The 20,343-nt window shown below is 35.8% G+C and overlaps 1 protein-coding gene across 1 annotated transcript; it reads right to left on the bottom strand.

The window, feature by feature from the left end:
• Positions 1-1,856: 1,856 nt before the first annotated feature.
• LOC144449281 (acyl-CoA dehydrogenase family member 11-like) lies at positions 1,857-18,783 on the bottom strand. The gene is made up of 12 exons (XM_078139796.1): positions 18,549-18,783; positions 16,796-17,028; positions 15,878-15,989; positions 15,081-15,198; positions 14,434-14,576; positions 13,860-14,009; positions 12,509-12,603; positions 10,263-10,362; positions 8,993-9,133; positions 7,689-7,781; positions 5,454-5,806; positions 1,857-2,328 (listed from the first exon to the last, which is right to left on the bottom strand). The coding sequence occupies exons 1-12, from the start codon at positions 18,666-18,668 to the stop codon at positions 2,199-2,201; spliced, it is 1,788 nt and encodes a 595-aa protein (XP_077995922.1). The 5' UTR covers positions 18,669-18,783; the 3' UTR covers positions 1,857-2,198.
• Between the last annotated feature and the right edge of the window lie 1,560 nt (positions 18,784-20,343).

The following is a 20,343-nucleotide window of genomic DNA, read 5'->3' as shown; positions in this document are numbered from 1 at the left end:
CAGTAACCTTTCCATTTAATATTGAAATTTAACACTACAAATATAATTATTTGCATCAAAAATGATTAACTGACTGTTGTAAGTTGTAACCTGTTATAATTCACAGAAAAGAACATATAAAAACTAGTCATATTCTTGCCATTAATAATACCAATATTTATGTACTTATTATAATTTATACATTGTTTTTATTACATTGCAATACTTTTTTGAATAATGTAAATCTCTTTTTAACGTTCAGCTGCATGAGGACAAAGAAAGTGTTACAGTAACATTTTGACTAAAAAAATATTTTCAGTAGCACCCAAGTAACCAAGCAGAATTCATAATTTGTAAATATAACACTGACATACATGTACACTAATCCTGGTCAGCCATCTTTTTTCCCACAGTCCTCTCTTCGCCTAATCTAATTTGGTGAAAATTACAACTTTTGAAAAAAAGGTCTTCAAAATACAGGCACTGAAAATATGACAAAGCTACTATGGTTTTAAGCAAGAAAAGAGCAGGGTCATTTACTGACCACTTGTCACATTACTTGTGATCATTTCTTCACATCTGTGTTCATATCCTCAAATTTTGGGAAAGTATTCTCAAATGCATCGCAAAAGATCGCAAAACTTGTCAAAACTCCACAATTTGGAAAAAAGAGCAGGACCATTTTCTGTCACATGACCTATGATCAAGTTTTCTTCTTCACGTGTTCATATCATCAAAATTACAATTTAGGGAAAATTTTCACAAATGCATCACAAAACTTGCCAAAACTCCACAATTTGGAAAAAACGAGTTCAGCCATTTCCTGACCATTTGTCACATAACTTTTGATCAAATTTTTTTTCTTCACATCTGTGTTCATATCCTCAACTTTAGGGAAAGTGTTCTCAAATGCACCAAAAAAATTGTCAAAACTTAACGGTTTGGAAAAAAGAGCAGGGTCATTTCCTGACCATTTGTCACATGACTTATCAGTACTTCACATCTGTGTTCATATTGTCATCACAAAACTTGCCAAAACTCCATGATTTGGCACATGGCTTATGATCAGTGTCTTTTCATGACAATTGTATTACTTCCAGAAAATGATACATTTCAGAGAGAGAGAGAGAGAGAGAGAGAGAGAGAGAGAGAGAGAGAGAGAGAGAGAGAGAGAGAGAGAGAGAGAGAGAGAGAGAGAGAGAGAGAGAGAGAGAGAGAGAGAGAATTGTTCTAAATAATTGAAAAATTGTGTTGTAACTGAAAAAAAGCTGGCCATCTTATGATAATTTGTCAAATGACTCCTGATCTGCTTTTGTGACATGTTTCCCTTCACATATAAAGTTGAAACCTGACTTTCACATTATGCCCATTAACTCTACCACACTTGCACACAGTGTGTCTGTAAACCAGGTACACAGAGTCCAGCCTAGGAAGTTAACTCTTTGAGCAAGATTTTTTTAGGATCAATTTGCTCCTGAATTTTAGATTTTGTGAGCAAAATGCTCCTAAAACATAAAACTTAGGAGCAAAGTAAAATTCTTATCAACATTCAATGTCACAAATGCCATGTCTATCTCTTGAATCAAAATAATCATCAATTTTGTTGAATGACAATATTCATATTAATGCAACTAAAATGATTCCCAATTATCATGAAAATAGTCAATATGCAAGTGGGCTCCAGAGTTTGTCCTTCAAATGCAGTCAAGTTGAATTATCATCTGTTGAATGCCAGTAGATTTAAAGTGTCACTTGCTGAATGCAGGTCTTTACAAAAATTCACCTGCATTGAACCATTTATCATCTGCAAATGCTACTAACTCCCAGCAACTTCCTGGACTGCAGACACGTATACCAATTTATTTATAGTGACTGCACAAAATTATATTAACCCTTTCAGGACTAGAAACTTTCCCGCCAAAATTTTTGAACAAAAATTCTTGTTTCTCTGTAATTTTTGCAAAAAAGATCAACTTTATTTTAGACCAGAATTCAAGAAATATTACTTCCCAATGAAGTAATATTCTTAAATTTTAGAAAATGTTCTTACAATCAAGTTTCTATTTATTCCAATGTCATCTCTAGGAATGAAAGGGTTAACAGGACAAACATGTTTCCTGTATGATTCCATTCTACTGAATCAACAAGTGCCATTTTATTGGATTGTGTCAAAGAGGCAAGTCAAGCGGGTCATAACTGTGATGTCCATAAAGCTGGGTTTAGATCTTAGACAGAGGTCTGTTTGTGTATCCGTCCATCACAAGAGATTTATCCATGTGAATGTTCTTTGTACTGTAATGTCCGTGACTGTGGTTGGTCACCACTGGGCACAGATCTTTTTCACACCATCTACAAGACAAAATATAGGTGAAATGTAATGCCTTTGCAAAGGTTCACTTTGATTAAAAATAATGAGAAAACACAATGCCAAGGGCAATCAATCACAATGGTGTACTATACAATTACGGTTGGTGGGGTTGATAAAGGGACATCATTCAACCTGGGTGGTTTGTCTGGTAATTGGCACTATTCTGCTTTGCACAGACAGAATTGTCTTACTGTTGCTCAGCATAAGCCTACAACATCATTCTTGGCCCATAAAATGCAGACACAGTGACACAGATTGCTGTACGTGAATCCATCATAAAAAGAATCTACTTTCAGACCATTCACAAAAGAACTTGCCGCTGTACAAACTAAGCAAAATACACTTAATATATATGCTACATAATGGAAGAAATCACAATTGAAATTGGACAGATGTTCAGGCCGTTCGTATATATTAATAATATATACGCTACATAATGTAAGAAATCACAATTGAAATTGAACAGATGTTCAGGCCATTCACAAATGAACTTGCCACTGTACAAACTAAGCAAAATACACTTAAAGGTGATTCAAAATGCTCACATTCACTATCGCTAATTTGCTATACGACATTTTTGTGAAATATATTCTGGTTTTAAAACTTTTAAAAAGCGTCTGCAAACACCTTAAAATGACCCTTTTTCAGTCAGTTCCCTTTGGATTAACTTCGAGAGTTTTTGGGTATTTCCGGTCCCACCTAGACCACGGGATTTTATGACGTCATAAGGAGTAATGGTTAGCACTAAGCCTATGACGAGCGTAGTCACTAGGTGAATAAAACTCAACAGCATTGTGAAAAAATACATTGGTAGTGGTTGTAACAGACATCAGTAAACAAAAACTACAGTCTACATGTCTTATTAACCAACATTTACCGATATTTACTCACACTTTCTCACTAATTGTCAGTGTCTGTGGGTATAATAAATGCTAAAATATTATCTCCCCATATTATGGCAAAATAAATCAAAACGACTAGACTAGACTAGATATACATAAACACTTGTAATGTCGGTCGCGTGTTTCAATTTATTTATCTGATTTTGTTATTATTTGCCGAGGAGAAGCATTACAATATCTTCGACATGTATGGCGTCGACAGCATATTTTAGCCCACTAATACTAGTATACTGGACTATACTCGCTGATGTCGCATTTTGAACGGCGCATTTAACAACAAAGTAAACATATTCATCTCGAATAAATATACTAGCTATTAGATTACCCATATTATCAGCAATAAAATTATAAAGAATTGAGGAAATTTCGTGAGTTTCGTGTTGTCATTTACATGACTTTAGCAACTCGTCTGGAAGAAAACTTGTATGGTTTCCCTTGTTGCGATATCACTGAATACAACGAGCCTATTTAATATTCATTTGAAGAATTTTGTAACGAATCATGGTATTCGAAGTATACAGTTTAGGAAACCAACAAATCAAATATCGCGATGTGTTCAAGATATTAAATATGATTGGACAATATTGACGTCGGCAATCAAGGTCGTGACCCCAGCACATGGTTATGAAAGAAAGCCGCGCCTGCAACTAGATACTTTACTAGCCACGTCCGGTCCAATTTCTCAGGGCTTGTTTTGAAGTTAGAGACGTTATTTCTGTACGACTTGAAGAATTTTACAATATATCTAATTGATAAATATGGATTATATCAACACGTGGATAAATTCAACCCGACACAAATGTGCTCTCCCGATTCCATACGTACATACACAATCTGATTAAAATCCGATGTGGTGAAAGCGGCTAGATGTCCTTATTTACCTCTATTCTAGCCGCTTTCACCACATCGGATTTTAATCAGATTGCACATACACTGCTTCAGCTTTGATCGGCGGAACTATCCCAGTATAAGCTTACTGTACTGCCGCGGCCGCGGTGACTGCACAAAACTTGACAACACTACCCACCTACCGATATATAATAATCACCTGTATACAGTGATAAAAACAAGCAATAATTCGAGTCCCCAACAAGTCGATGAGACCTACTTGTACTTCTTTTCAGTCCGATCCGAATGCGAGTTTCTGAGGTTTTACATGGGTCTCAGACTCGGACTAGAGTATTGCGCCCTAGAGAGCCCTGGCCGAAAATAATAGACGTAAACTTGTGTTCACAAGCCAAATAGCTAGTATATTTATTCGAGATGAAATATGTTTACTTTGTTGTTAAATGCGCCATTCAAAAGGCGACGCGAATACTATTGGGCTAAATATATGCCGTCCTCGGCGCGGGATGCCTTCAACGCGTCACGACGGTATCGTAATGCTTCTTGTCGGCAAATAATTAAAGAATCAGATAAATAAAAGTCAATAAATGTGAAACACGCGACATTACAAGTGTTTATGTATATCTAGTCTAGCCGTTTTGATTTATTTTTCCATAATATGGGGAGATAATTAGTGAGAAAGTGTGAGTAAATATCGGTAAATGTTGGTTAATAAGACATGTAGACTGTAGTTTTTGTTTACTGATATCTATTACAACCACTACCAATGTATTTTTTCACAATGCTGTTGAGTTTTATTCACCTAGTGACTACGCTCGTCATAGGCTTAGTGCTAACCATTACTCCTTATGACGTCATAAAATCCCGTGGTCTAGATGGGACCGGAAATACCCGAAAACTCTCGAAGTAAATCCGAAGGGAACTGACTGAAAAAGGGTCATTTTAAGGTGTTTGCAGACGCTTTTTAAAAGTTTTAAAACCAGACTGCATTTCACAAACATGTCGTCTAGCAAATTAGCGATAGTGAATGTGAGCATTTTGAATCACCTTTAATATATACGCTACATAATGGAAGAAATCACAATTGAAATTGAACAGATGTTCAGGACCGATCTATACCTGCACTTCATTTCCATTCCAAAGAGCAGTTGGCAAATTTCAATATACTGGTATAATATAATAGCAATAAACTGCCCCTGGTGATGGTATACCCCTTGGTTTTGACCAGTTGACTCCATATACACTTTCGCTAACACTCACACGTTTATGTTGTCAACTAATCAAAACTAGGAGTATACCATCCCCAGGGGGTGGTTTATTGCTTAATTCAATCATCTCACAACCAGTCTGAGACTCACCTTGCAGCTGCAGCTATGTCCTGTTCTGTGGCCTCACTCCAAGTGGCATGTTCTAACAATAGTGCTGCTATGTAGGTCCTGCTCAGACTGTATGCAAAGTCACGGGCAGCTACTTCTAGTACTGCTGGTTGATGAGTTACAACACTTTCCAGAAACTTGGTCAGTTTTTTGACACTGATGTTCGTTGCCAGGCAACTCCTATGAACATCCTGGTTTTCAGATTTGGATGCACTGACTACCTTTTGTTTGATGTCTTTGAAGAATACTTCCAAAACCTTACCATTAGACTTTGTGATAGACCTTAGTACGTCTAGAGACAGGATGTTGGTAGTACCTTCCCATATTGGTAATACCTATACAAAATAGTAGATACTGTAGAAGTCAACTGAGTGTTGCTGATTGTACTATCAGAGATTGGTAACTGTGGATACTGCAGAATTCACCACAAAGTGATTGTGATGTAGAAGCAGACAAGTAATAAAATGATTGAACCTTAAAAATAATCACTCACAGTCTATGAATGTGATCATATTTGGGTGTCAACTATACGTTATTATCATATACCTATGCCCAGATCAATCGTTCTTGATGACATTTAACGCAAAATATCACTTCTGATACGGGACGTTAAACGCCATGATATTCACGTTGAACGTCATCAGAAAACACCCTTCTGATTGGACAAAACATGTTGATTCCGAACATAAACAAAATGGTGGGCAATCTTTGACGCTCATTATCATACTGCAGAAGTTACGTTCGCGGTTGACCATCTAGTTTTCTTAACACATTAAAGCATTTTTGGAAACTTTTAGAGACCTTACTCTAATATATCTCTGTGCACATGAATATCCCCTAATAACAGGTCATGCAACACACAAAGCGCACTGCCAGCCGTGCTTTTTTTATTTTTCAGACATTTGATAAATTGGTTACTACCCGATATCACCTCTTCGTTCGTCATATCACCATGAGTACAGTTCCCGTAACGTGACAACAGTTGTCAATCTCATAATATTGTATGTATGTATGTATGTATGTATGTATGTATGTATGTATATATATATATATATATATATATATATATATATATATATATATATATATATATATATATATATATATATATATATATATATATATATATATATATATATATATATATATATATATATATATATTTATACATAATCCCATGAAATCAATGTTAGTTTTACGTCATAATGCTCCGAGTATGATTCCGCGGACTAATACAAATTTGAGCCGGTAGGTTGTAGTCCGCGGAATCATACGAGGAGCATTATGACGTAAAACTAACATTGATTTCATGGAATTATATATTTATCACATAACTAAGTATTTCCCCGTATTTTTCTGAAATTTTAAATCGTATTTTACGAATACTGCATCATTTCATCGCACTATATTCTTCATCGCGTATTAAAAAATGGCACCCGATGGCTATGCAAATTACATAATCGCGTGACCTGTCGCGAGGTCAAGCTTACCATGTATGGTATCGGTCATACTGTTTCTTAACCAAAATTATCGGTTATAACCTTGCGATGTACATGTAATATCGAATTTAGTTTAAAACGTAAGTAGAATTGTCTGAATACGATTTTTGTGCCGTCATTTTAATAATATTTTCTCGGGTTGTGTAAGTTCGGAGATCTGAGCTCGACGGAAAATCTGAAGTAAGCTTGCCGGCTGCTACATCGATAATCTACGTGATTTTTAAATAGAATAAAATGTATCAAATAAAAATAAAAGGACTTCTACGTATGAAACTCATGCCATCCAAGGATATATGTAACGTTACTAACGTAATGTATGCATTTACGTTTTGAAAGCACATAATTATTACGATAAACTTGATCGTAGCGTAGGATTGACACGAACACTCGAACAAGGTACGGAGAAAAAATAGTTCGGTAGAACAGGGGTGATATGCTCTGAAGTCACCCCTGTTTGACATCACACAGTAGAAGATATGCACATATTTATGTGATAAATATATATATATATATATATATATATATATATATATATATATATATATATATATATATATATATATATATATATATATATATATATATATATATATATATATATATATATATATATATATATATATATATATATATATATATATATATATATATATATATATATATATATAGCTAGCTAGCACTGGTCTACAGATTGGACATTTTGAGCCACTTTTCTAACCTGAGCATCTCGTAGACGTGAAGGCAGGCCTGTATCTTCAATATAACCCTGGCCACCAAAACATTCAAGTCCTTCTGAAGTAACAGCTACACCCTGAAATGAAGATAGTAGTCATGATAATACTAGGGAATGATATGAATGGATGTACATATGTAAATACACTGCAGTGCAATACTGAAAACATAAACCGAATATGCAAGTTAAAAGTGTGTGGTATTAGCCATCTTAATGTAGTATAAACTTTTCAATTTCCAACACAAACAGTTTTAGAAAGCTGTGTCCGAAGCTTTTGTCCGCAGTGATGAAGTCCTTAGTAAAAAGTCCAAGTTCAAAGGTTTAAAGGTCATGTCTAGAGCATGTCTGTTTCCTAACACCTAGCTTCTAAGGTGATACAATAGAGTTCAAAGTTTGCTGTAGACTGGCACCATTCCCTTTGCAGATTTTTATTTTAGTCGTTTTACCTTCATGATTTGAATGTTATTCATTTCTAGTTTTGTCATGAAAATGGCCTCAACTTTTTTAAAAAAAATTCCCAGTTACTATAGTAGTAGCCTCCACAGGGCTATACGTGTTCATTTGACTGTTTTGCAATCAGTCAGTCATATCACACAAGTTGTGGGTTGTTGTTTTTAAAATCAATTTTATTCAAATAAAGAAAGAAAAATGCCTGGAGACTTGAGCAAGTTTAACGTTGCTGATAATGTGCAAATTTATTAATTGAGAGGCATGCTTTGTTTCTATACAATAGTAAAGATAAATAAATAAATAATCTTAATTTATACTGGATAGTTCTTTAAGTATAAACACTTGTCTCCGAAGAAGTCCAGTGAGGGCTATCCGTCATGGGTTTAGTGTTAATGCAGGAGGAAACCGAAGTACCCAGGGAAAACATGCATTGTTCGGAAGAATCAAACTGAACAACACTCTTCTTACTTACCACGTGATAAATTTAATCAAACCCAGAATGGGTTCAAATCCTGACCGCAGTGGTAAAAGGCAAGTGGTTTAATCACTTGGCCACTGACAACCCTTTTTGAGGAAATCAGGGAATGTTTACACAAGCTACTCTAACAGCATTTTCCAATACTAATTTCAACTGAATTCACTTCTATGTTGCAATTCCCTTAAACTTGTCACTTTTTTACTCAAAAACAATACGTAAAGACTAACAGTTTACGAGAAGGAGCATCAGCTTTTACAAGCCATCGGTCCTTATGACTGTATCAGCTTCCCTCAATTTCAGACACTGGACATTACCTAGAATACTCCTTTTTCTGATTACATGCAATTACATATTGACAAACCTGTTTAGCAGTGTATAGTTTCATCAATGGTGTCAAGATTCTAAGAATCAGGATATCATCTTCTGAAGCCATTTTACATTCATCTAAACCAAGTAATCGGCTTGCTTCCATCATTAATAATAGAGATCCTCTTGCTTCAACCTATTGTAAACATACACATTCGATAATATCAAGGTCTTGTGAAAGAATCTTACTGTCTAGTATATTGAAAGTTACAAAAAGACATGCTCTTATCATCATAAACCACAGCCTCTCTTACGACACCGTCAAGCTTGTTAATTCATAGTTTCGCAGAAGAAATAACAGCTCTAGTTTGTGAGAATGCATGCCATAGCATGAACATAATATCATAATACTAGTAGTTACCCATGTTTATCTCGCCTATGTCTTTTGTCAAAGCATCAATGATTATACTGATTGATAAAGGACAGCATCACTGGTTACTTTTGCGCTTCTATGCCCTAAGCAGCAATTTGGTTTCTGCAGTAGAATTATCATTTACAACAGATTTTTAAAAGTGAGCTACATTCTTAGAGTGATGTTCGTTGATACACAACCAAGTTACTTTTTTTTCATGTCTATGTTTCGGTAACATGACTGTTGCCTTCTTCAGGGCAAACTGATGATGATATAGCACTGTTCACCACTAGATAGCAGTGTGGGGAATAAATTGTCCAATACATAACTGAGCAAAACTCCCTTTCGTCCCTGTTCATCACTCCCCAGTGTAGATACGAAAAAAGAGTAACTTTGTTGTGTATCAAAACATTACTCTATTATTGAAATTTCAACCTTATGAATCTGTTAATACTGTGATCTGCAAACTAACATCTTTTACTTTCTTTAGTATATGTCTATAGATTGAGTATTATTAGTTAATGTACTTGCATTGGTACACATAAATATTGGAGGTATTTGCTCTGCAGTGTAATCCCGAAAACTTTATAGTATACCCAGTGTTTTTTGCTAAGGGTGGTAATTAGGTAAAATCTACCAGGGTTCTCAACTAAAATTACCACAGACTCTCTGCCATTTTTACCCCTTTCTCCCTTTCTGTTACCAAGAGTGACTGCACAATATGATTTTTACCGATTTTTTTGCTATTTCAGATAAACATGGGTATATACAACAGAACTCAATTATCCATGAGTGCCAGACAGGGTATTTGCAGTGTTTTCTATGGCCAAAGAGAATATCGCAAGAACTTGTGCAAGTATCTCGAGTATGCCACACTTGCATTTACACATCATGGAATAATGTTATATCATACCTCCATCCTTGCCATTGTCTGCATATGTACTGCATGTTCACCGATAGGCTTGCCAAATGCAATTCTTCTTTTGCCATAATCTCTTGCCAGACTCACCATCCTATAAAATCAAACAAAGAGAAAGTCGCCATTAGTGTTGGTAGTGAACCCTCTTGTTGGCAGCCTCCACAAACTGTGATAATTCCTTTACATTCATGTTGTTTTTTTGTCATGATTTTTTATGTATCTACTTTACGAAGTCAATCTGTTGAACCATGTCAGTCACCTACTCTACTGAGACAAATTCAGTTAAGACATCAGGACTTGTCTCACATAAAGACATTTTAAACACCGCGATTGGCATTTTAGCACAACTGAACTGGTTCAGTAGTGCTAAGGCATGGTGAAATGTGTGTGTGTGTGTGTGTGTGTGTGTGTGTGTGTGTGTGTGTGTGTGTGTGTGTGTGTGTAAAATCATTAATTATGCAGATTTCTCATTACGATTAAAAACTACTTCAACAAGTTTTACTGGATACATGTTTGTCATCATTGTTCAAGTGTGTACCAATTGTATAAAATGTATAGCTTGCACTCTTAAGATATTGCCTAATTGCTGAAAATCATGAATTATGCAAATGACTCATTAATATTCAAAGAATTAACAACCTGGACCCCCTGACAATAATGTCTTATGTCTTAGCAACTAAAGAAATCCTTTAATCTGTGATTTTAATCCCAGATTATACCAGATTATACCTATACACTTTCGCAAGTTTGGCGTAACAAATTGTCAAATATGTATCAACATTTACAACATTTCCTATTTAAGAAAATCCTAAATTAGAGAAATAGTTCCATTATTCAAATATGAATTGTACATGCTCTACTCAGTGTTTGAACATGTTCTTGGTTCATGTATATTTACATTAAAGTGGCCATATGGATGAGAATTTGGTATTTATTTTGGATTTTTATTTGATAAAACAGCTTCACCATGTTTTTCTACTTGAAAAAATAATGCAAAATAACATATACCAAGTACATTGCAAAAAAGATGCACAAAGTGTAAAAAGTTTGTTATTGTATGTACAATAACAAACATTTTACACATTGTTTAATGTTTTGCCGTTTATTGAGATGTGAACATGGACTTTGTATATGTTATTTCACATTATTTTTTCAAGTAGAAAAACATGGTGAAGCTGTTTTATCAAATAAAAATCCAAAATAAATACCAAATTCTCATCCATATGGCAACTTTAATATAATTATGATTGGTTTTATAACTTGTAATGACAAAATCAAAGCACAACATCAATGGCATGATTACTATGCAAGGACGTGAAGTGAGTGACCTCAATTACGGTATTTTTTTTACAAAACTAGTTTTTAGTCTCTCCTCCCCGCCATTGAATTTTCACATGTACATCATATTCATTGTTTACTTTTCTACTAGTTATTTGTACTTTTTTTCATTCTTGTTGGAATTAAATGTTAATTTAATCTTAAATGAACAAACAACACGAATAAACATGTTAGGTGCTGTTTAATACATTTGCTTATGACGGTTCATTGAAATCCTAAAATGAAACAGAATAAAGGACCCCTATAAAGTAAAATAGCGCAATGGTGTTGTGGCACAACTGAAAAGTTGGTGATAATTTAAAAATTGCACAAATGGTGTTGTAGCACAACTGTATACTCTATGTGTTGTTGTTTTTTTAATTTACACATCTCTAAGAATGTTTAGATCAAATTTCAGACCAATCTGCCGCACAGTTTAACATTTTTGACCAAAAATGACATTTTTTTATCCAAACCACACACCTTTTGTATGGTCTAATATCTTTTATATGATTGAAGAATAATATTTTCTAATTCAAATTATTCTTGTTCAGTGCAAATACTACTAGAAATACAAAAATACAAAAGCTACTATACGTGAGCTAACTGGGAGTTATTGCAAGGGAATGGAAAGAATAGCAGGCCAACTGTGACATTCCTCGCAGACTGTTTGCAAGGTAATGAAAGATCACATACCTCGTATGAGGTAATGTTTTGTACTCGTATACCATCGCAAAACTGTGAATGATTGGGCATTCCTTGCAAAATTGGTTGCCTAGTGTACAAGCAGCAGATCTTGTTCATATCGTACGTAGCTCAAAAAAATATGTTTAGTTTTGGTAAGAGCTATATCTGACCCACCCCCACCACCTGCATGCCCACCCCACCCATTCCTCTCATACCATTAATTCAATTTTAATTACCTTCTCATTCCTGCTACAGCAGAGATTGAGTTGTGAAGTCTAGTGATTGTCAGCATATCAGCAATCTTAGCAACACCCCGACCTGGTTGTGATATCTAGAAAACAGCATATTGGACAAAAAATCAATAATCTGTATTCCAGTTACTGAAGTTCTGGCATTTCTGGCAATCACCACAAGAGGGTACACCAGATTTGGCAAAGTGAGGGCTAAATTTTTTGTCATGGCCACTGGGTGGTTGCTTGAAATAGTGAATGAAATGTGTATGAAGGAGCACGTAGTGCAATATTGGTTAGGCATGTTTTGACTATCAGTAGTCGCTAATAAAATGTAGTATTGTGGTAACAACATAGAGAATGTGTGGTAACTTAGTGTCTGCTGTCTTCATGCTACAATTCTGGCCTTCACTTCCTGCCTCCAAATGGCTTGTGAACAGCACTCCCAGTGGCCAAACTACGAAATCTTTTATCTTTCCTCTAAATGGAATATGGCGTATTGTAGAATCAGGAATATGGGATTTGTACTGTAAAACGAATGTCTGTGTCATTTGTTCTACAGTGCTCAAAATATACGTCAAAATTTCAGTCAATATTATTATTCTCAACTTTTCACAAATCATGCCCATACAGGTATAATCTTGTCTCTTCCAATTTAGTTGGAAAATATTTGTAACCTTGGAGTTTTGTCAATTTGTGTCTTTCACTCAGAGATAAGACCCCTAGGTCCTTCATATTTTCCTTGTCTGAACAAAAATACATTCTGAGGAATAATATCTATGAAACAGTAAACTGCAGTCATCACTAGACCATAATTAGAACAGCGAGTATCACAAGTATTTTCTGGCTGAATAAATATTAAAGAATGATATTATTATATTTGATAATGAAAATTTCTGTATACTCATATGGTCAAAAGTTCCTTGGAAGTGAATTCCAAATTTTTGCAGACATCTCATCAGCATCATCGGCTTGTACTACTGACAATGCTGAAGAGATGTCAGGGAAAATTTGGGATTTGTTTTTTAGGAATTGTTTGACTTTGTGAGTAGGAATTTTCATTGTTAAGTATGAACCCAGAGTCCATGAACATTCATTCTTGTAATATAATTATACATGTGCAAGCTTTAATAATGTAAGAAAATAATGGGAGAAATTTTGAACATTTTGATTCTATTTCCAGTATCACAAAACCACTGATCTAGACAAACATTTTTGTGCCAAGCAAGGCCAGGGTATAAATTCTGTAGGTTTTTTTTAAAATGCCCATACCTTGACTTGTATGTTGTACAATGTATATCTATGTATCTATCTATCTATCAATCTGAGCTGCTGTTTACAACAAATATAGACTTACAAGATGAGCTGTTGATCCATCTAGCAACAACTCTGCTGTGGGTAATTGTCGCGTTCCTAGTTTATTCTTCAGTGTCTGTACATCTATACCATTCAATGTTCCATCAGGATTTCTGGTTTCCATATAGAACATTGAAAGTCCCTTGGAACCCTGGAATGATTCAAAGAAAACCAGAAATGAAAGAGAAATCCAGTAAAACTTGCACCAAAGATTAACACATACCATAAATTCCATTAAAAGGGAACACCACTCCAGGAAATAGAGACATTTTCATAAACTATGGGTTCTGGAGTGTCATTTCATGATTTTACATCACCTACAATTACTTGCGGTATCAGAGAAACATCAGGACAAGTTGATCTTATGCCTGTATAGGGTAACATCGCTATGAGCTATTGTATCATGGGAATCAGCAGAAATACACTATTCAATGGTTGCACACTGAATATTCATGACTGCTGTTTTACACTGAAGTGTGTAGAATTTCTGTACTCATTTAGAGCACTTTGCCAATATATGTAGAAAGTTGGTTGAGAGCATCCCTATTACAAACATTCTATACAGGGAAGCATACTTCCTTGGCTTGTCCATTGCTGTCAACTATTCTTGCCAATGTTATGCTCATATTGGCATCAGTGGCAGATGAAAACCATTTATATCCATACAGCTTATATGTGCCATCATTCTGAGGAACAGCAACAGTTTCTGTGCCTGCAGCTGAAAATAGAAGAAAATAATAACTTGCATTGCCAAAGAGAAAGACTTAGCTTGGCATCACCAAATTAACATTAGGCTAATATCGAGCCTAATGTAATATCGAGCCTAATGTAATTAATAAAATAACCGGTATTCTTGAGCAATACCGTATGTGCATTTCAGTTTACAGTTTAATACAATAGAAATCTTCCTACCTGCAACACCTAATTCAAGTGCAGAGTTGTTATTACCTGAAAAGTGTGTGTCTGTGTGTCTGTGTGTCTGTCTGTCTGTGTCATCATTTTCTCAAACACAGCTGGCTCAATTCAAACGAAATTTGGTGCACATATGCTGGGGATCGATCTGAATAATCGAGGCAGAATGATCCAGGTACCTTCACAATGGGTTACCATGTCTCATACAATCATACAATTGTGTGGGTTTTTAAAAAAAAATTATTTTGTACTTAAGACCAAATACTGAGCAGATGGGGAAATCAAGATAATTACATGATTTGTTACTTACCAACATCTGATCCTCCTTTCCTCTCTGTCATCCACTGTCCTGAAGTCCAGAACTGGTCAGGATCTCTGGAAATCAACCTTGGCCAAGCACGTTCACTTAGAAGTGGATGACGGTCATTCTGTAAATAAATGTATTACAGATGTGAAAGAAATCAATATTGTTTAGTATTGGTTTGTTTTCAACAATATAGAAATGTAAGTACGTATGATCTGTATTCCATGATTCTTTTATTGTTTATTTGTAGACCTGTATATCATGTAACTAGCATAGCTTCTTAGGTTTCTAGGTTTCTAGGACATGAACTAGACAAGTGAACTATATCAATGTCATCACCAGAACTGTTTTGCTGTTACATCTATTGATCTAATATTATTTTTTTAATTATTAATATTATTATGTTATGTTTCATTTGAAATAAACTACTGCTACACTGTGACATGAAAACAAGATCCCAACCAACTGCACCCACTATTTTGTCAAGTAATTAAATCACTTTATCATATCAACTTTATCAACTGGGACTGTGTTTCCATTATTGATACTTCCCCACATGATTTCCTGAGAAAGATCAGGGAGGCTATCAACATCAAATGCAGCAATTCCAAAGTCAACAGAGCTGGGGTCACTGACTTAACTATATAATCGGATGATCATACCGCCACCTAGTGGTCAGTTCTAACTATGAAATTTGTCATGCTGATGAGGATCATCAACCAAGACAAATCGAAAGCTCAATGCTAAAAAAGCTTTGAACTCCTTGTGCATTACAACCTGTATTAATCACTTATCATACCTACCTTGTCAAATCTGTCTATGGTCTGAAGTGCTCCATCAGTCATAGCCAGCGGACACGAGTATAAACCAGATGAGGGGCCATACAGGTATAACTTTGCACTCTGGTACAAACGACTATATGAACAGAGAGACAATGTGTCTACTGTGAGAACGTTTTCCTTCAAATTTGTCATCGTTACAAGAACCATAGACCCTCCACTATGCTAGAACATGGTGTATTCACTCGTTCACTTAGGAGTAAACTTAATGCAACATGTTTCAAATTATCAGTCTGCAATAATTACTAGTTCATCAACAATATTGCCAAGCTCTTGATGTATAAATTCATTTTCTAAAAATGAATGTTTACAAATACCCAAACATGTATATATTTTTTTTTAATTTGTAAGATGCTTGAATTTCTTTGAGTGTTGATTTGATGTTTTATTAAAATTATTTGTTTAGTAAATCAAAATAAATTTTATCTCTCTTGAGTGTTTCTCCTTTGAATGGGAGATATTCCTATTACACAGTATCATACTAAAGTTATAACAGTAGGAAAATGTCTTATATAGTCTTTGAGACGTACACGGTTTTGATTCTCTTTGATCTCTATCCACGTATATTCATATATCATATGGATGTATTAATCTTGCTTATGCAAATTATGTTAACATCGTAACATCCCTTTCAAGTTTGAATGCAAGTCAAGTGTCCTGATCCACATTGTAACACCACTTTCAAGTTTGAATGTAAGTCATGTGTGAATGTGATTGGATTAAGTACAGCTGTTGGTGGTCATTTCAAATGTAGTTTGGAATGTTATTCTACATACAATCATTTGACTAGACAGGGGGTGAGAGAACACAAAGAGAATCAAAGCCATGGATAGCTTCTAGACTATGTCCTGCAGGATACTTCATATACTGTATATACTATACCTCCATGGACCAAATTTTTTCTCATATGCAATTGCCACCAAGCCTTCCTCTGCTGATATTCTGTGCATTGTTTTCCAGGCCTGACAAGTAATCAGTTCATCCACTTTGTTACCCCAGGCATCATATTTTTGATGACTTGGGGGGTTCTGTTCACATTCTCTGCTAAGTTTATAGATGTCTGTTGCAACACGGTGGCCAAATCTCTCGAGATCAGGAGAAATCTTGTCCAATATCTATATAAAAAAATGTAAAATAGATATCATGACACTTTAGAAAAGCCTGTTGCAAATTTTTAGATACAAATGTAGTTGTACAGGATACAAAAGTATCCCTCAATCTTCAGGTCGAGTGACGTCCATGTAAAAATGAAAAAATATGGCTGTGGCAGGATATGATGGTATCACTATCAACTTGCTTTCTGTCAGTCAAGATGTTTAGTGTGGAAAAGTACTGGTAGATTGCAAACAATATATACCATCATTTCACTGTTTCTATTTGGTCTTAGTTGCTAAGTGAATAAATATATGTGCACTTCATCTATCGCGTGAGAGAGAGAGAGAGAGAGAGAGAGAGAGAGAGAGAGAGAGAGAGAGAGAGAGAGAGAGAGAGAGAGAGAGAGCATACATGAGAGAGAGAGAGAGAGAGAGAGAGAGAGAGAGAGAGAGAGAGAGAGAGAGAGAGAGAGAGAGAGAGAGAGAGAGAGAGAGAGAGAGAGAGAGAGAGAGAGAGAGAGAGAGAGAGAGAGAGAGAGAGAGAGAGAGAGCATACATGATTGTTGGGATGTGAGTATTGAAGCTTATAATTTACTGAACTGACCCCTTTCCCATTTATTTACGTAATCATACTCTCTTTATGGTCTTGCATAATTATTTTGTATCTGGAAATAAAGTCAAGTCAAAAGTCAAAAACTAGAGTGGTGGGTGGACAAATTCAAGATGCCCTTTTGCTCAGTGTAACCAATATGAGTATATTACTGAGTGTGAACAGTGTGAAGGTTCAGATATGATATAATGCATTGTACTGAAGCCATCCAGGAAACACATCTAGTACGATATTTAATATTTTACTAGATGAGTTCCCTGGATGGGTTAAGAACAATTTGTACAATTGTTAATGTAATTATTGTCACACCACCAGGTTGACATTTCATTAGAAGTTTGTAAAGTCCTTATGTTACTAATTTTGAATTTTTCCACCCAAATTGTGAACTCCTGATCAGGTTATTACGATACTCAATGAGAAAAACTGCACTCAAACATGAATCTACATTAAATGGGATGACACAACCAAATTTTGATAAACCGCACTTGAATGGTGACTGATATTATGGACCAGGCCTAGCTGATTTCAGAAGAATCACGCAGTGCTAGAATCCTTCCTAGTCTAGCTGCTAGACCTTGGACTTTCTTCTGATAGATATGACATGATTGTATGAGGGTGGAACAACCATTCGGACTATCGCCCTCACACTAGCGACCTTCGGTCGCCTTCAAAGTGAGCAGAATATTAGCCCGAGGGGTCTAGCAACAAGACTATAGAATCCTGTGTGTACCCCATTCACTTATTACTATACCGGCCAAATACGTCAATAGTATCGATAATTTGGTATATTCTGAAACATATTTCGGATCACAAATGTTCACCGACGTTGGTTTATGTCAAACTGTACATCATAGTAGATGCATACATATTACATGTAACTAACTCGCCTTGAGAGAACGTTTGTTGAAACAAACCCCGGGTTGTAACATACCTCTTTTGGTACAACCCTCTGTAGATAACCTCTGAGAGGGGCATCTCCCAAGTACTGGTTTTCTAACTGGGCTTCTGGCTGGAAAAATTGACCCCGTTTTGCACTCGAAAATGAATCCATTGTAGCTGGTACGAATTTGTTAGTAAAATCCTTGTCATTTAGTTGGACTGTCACAGTTGCCGAGCTCTTCTGTCTGATCTGACTTAAATGTCTAAGCTGCAAAGGTTTCAAACGGTACATGGTCTAGCTAATTTTAGATTTAATATAATGGAACTCGAGAATTTAAGAAATCCCTGTGAGTACAACGTCGCGTTATGGCATATACGGTCTCTCCTTGCTTTTGCATAGGGTCAATGTTTACTAATACTTTCACTGAGGTCACTGGGCGGGTGCACTTATCTAGTAGGGGAATGTAGATCCGGATCGAGGTGAGCATAGAATGACGCCCTCTAGTGCTGTCTGCTGTTGAAAGAATGGCTTTGAGAGTAAAACAAATCTCCTGAGCTTCGAGCTTCACCAAGAGAGTTGGGCGTATCCCCGTCTCAAGCTCTTCACCTACCTTTAACTGACTGTCAAGATACTATTAAATCTTTAAAAATATTCCAGCACCTATAATGTAGTTACTAAATTAAATTATGGTATTGTACTGGTAAAGCTTGGGAATTATTGCCCGAAAAGATCTTAATAGTAAAAAAAACATTCAGAGCTTCTAGGGGAGACCCCTATATAGTGAAAGGGGTAAATTGCACTTCGCTATACATATGGCTCCTTTAATCACTGATGGCTCCCCTAGCAAATCTATCGGAAGTGAATAATTTGTGTGCGTTATGAATCATCATGCGTGTTTTAATTACTACATGATTCATTACATACCGCACTTACAAGTAGCACTGCAGAGTTTGCATCAATCTTTGACTTATTTGAGCAACATGCTATCAGCTGAGATAGAACTAAGGGAAAATTCTGGTTACTGCATGCAAACAGGACTGGATCGGGAGACATCTAATTCATGAAAGTAACATATCACCTGGGTTCTGTGATATAGTAATCATTAGGGACTGTTTTATTGTGCTAGATGGGTTCAGTACAATTTGTACTGCGTCAACTCTGAACCCATGTAGTTAAATTTATGCGAGTTCATTGAACTACTGTGCATGTGGTGTGGCAAAGTTTGTTTGAAATATATAACAATCAGCAATCATTGATTTCAATATTAAATATTGAAATCAATTATTGCTGAGTGTTCAGGGTTTGGGTTAGTCTTGCTGCTAGACGTTCGGGCTTTCTTTCGATACTAGAAGCGATCGAAGTTAACGTTCGCAGTGAGGGCTTGCCCTTGGATGTTCCACCCTCGATAGCGATGTTCGGTCGTGTGTCGTATTGTATCGGAAGAACATACGAGGTCTAGCAGATAGACTAGGTTTGGGCATAGACAGTGGCGGGGAGACTCCCCTGGCTGATTAAAATTCTTTTAACTGATTGATAACAGATTTTATCATGTTTATAAGGGAGTCGTCCTTTAATTTATTTACGGCCTTAGGCGTGACGTAAGAATTTGGCATATCGATCATTGGCAAGAAAGCTGTTATGAATATTCACTTCTTATTCGGATAATTCCAGAACGGAATCTCTTACCACTGTCAAGGCTATTCAACAATCGAAGTCAACAGACAGTTTCAAATCTGCCCTCGCCAGCATTGATATCTCCGATCTCATAGAGATGAGATCTAAAGGACGCCGCCAGCGTTAAACCTGTGCAATGATAATCCTGTTTGGATACTTACAAAGTATAAAA

Source organism: Glandiceps talaboti, chromosome 18 (genome assembly GCF_964340395.1).
Source record: "Glandiceps talaboti chromosome 18, keGlaTala1.1, whole genome shotgun sequence".
Lineage (NCBI taxonomy): Eukaryota > Metazoa > Hemichordata > Enteropneusta > Spengelidae > Glandiceps > Glandiceps talaboti.
The sequence above is the reverse complement of the archived record's forward strand: the minus strand, read 5'-3'. Positions and strand labels throughout refer to the sequence as shown.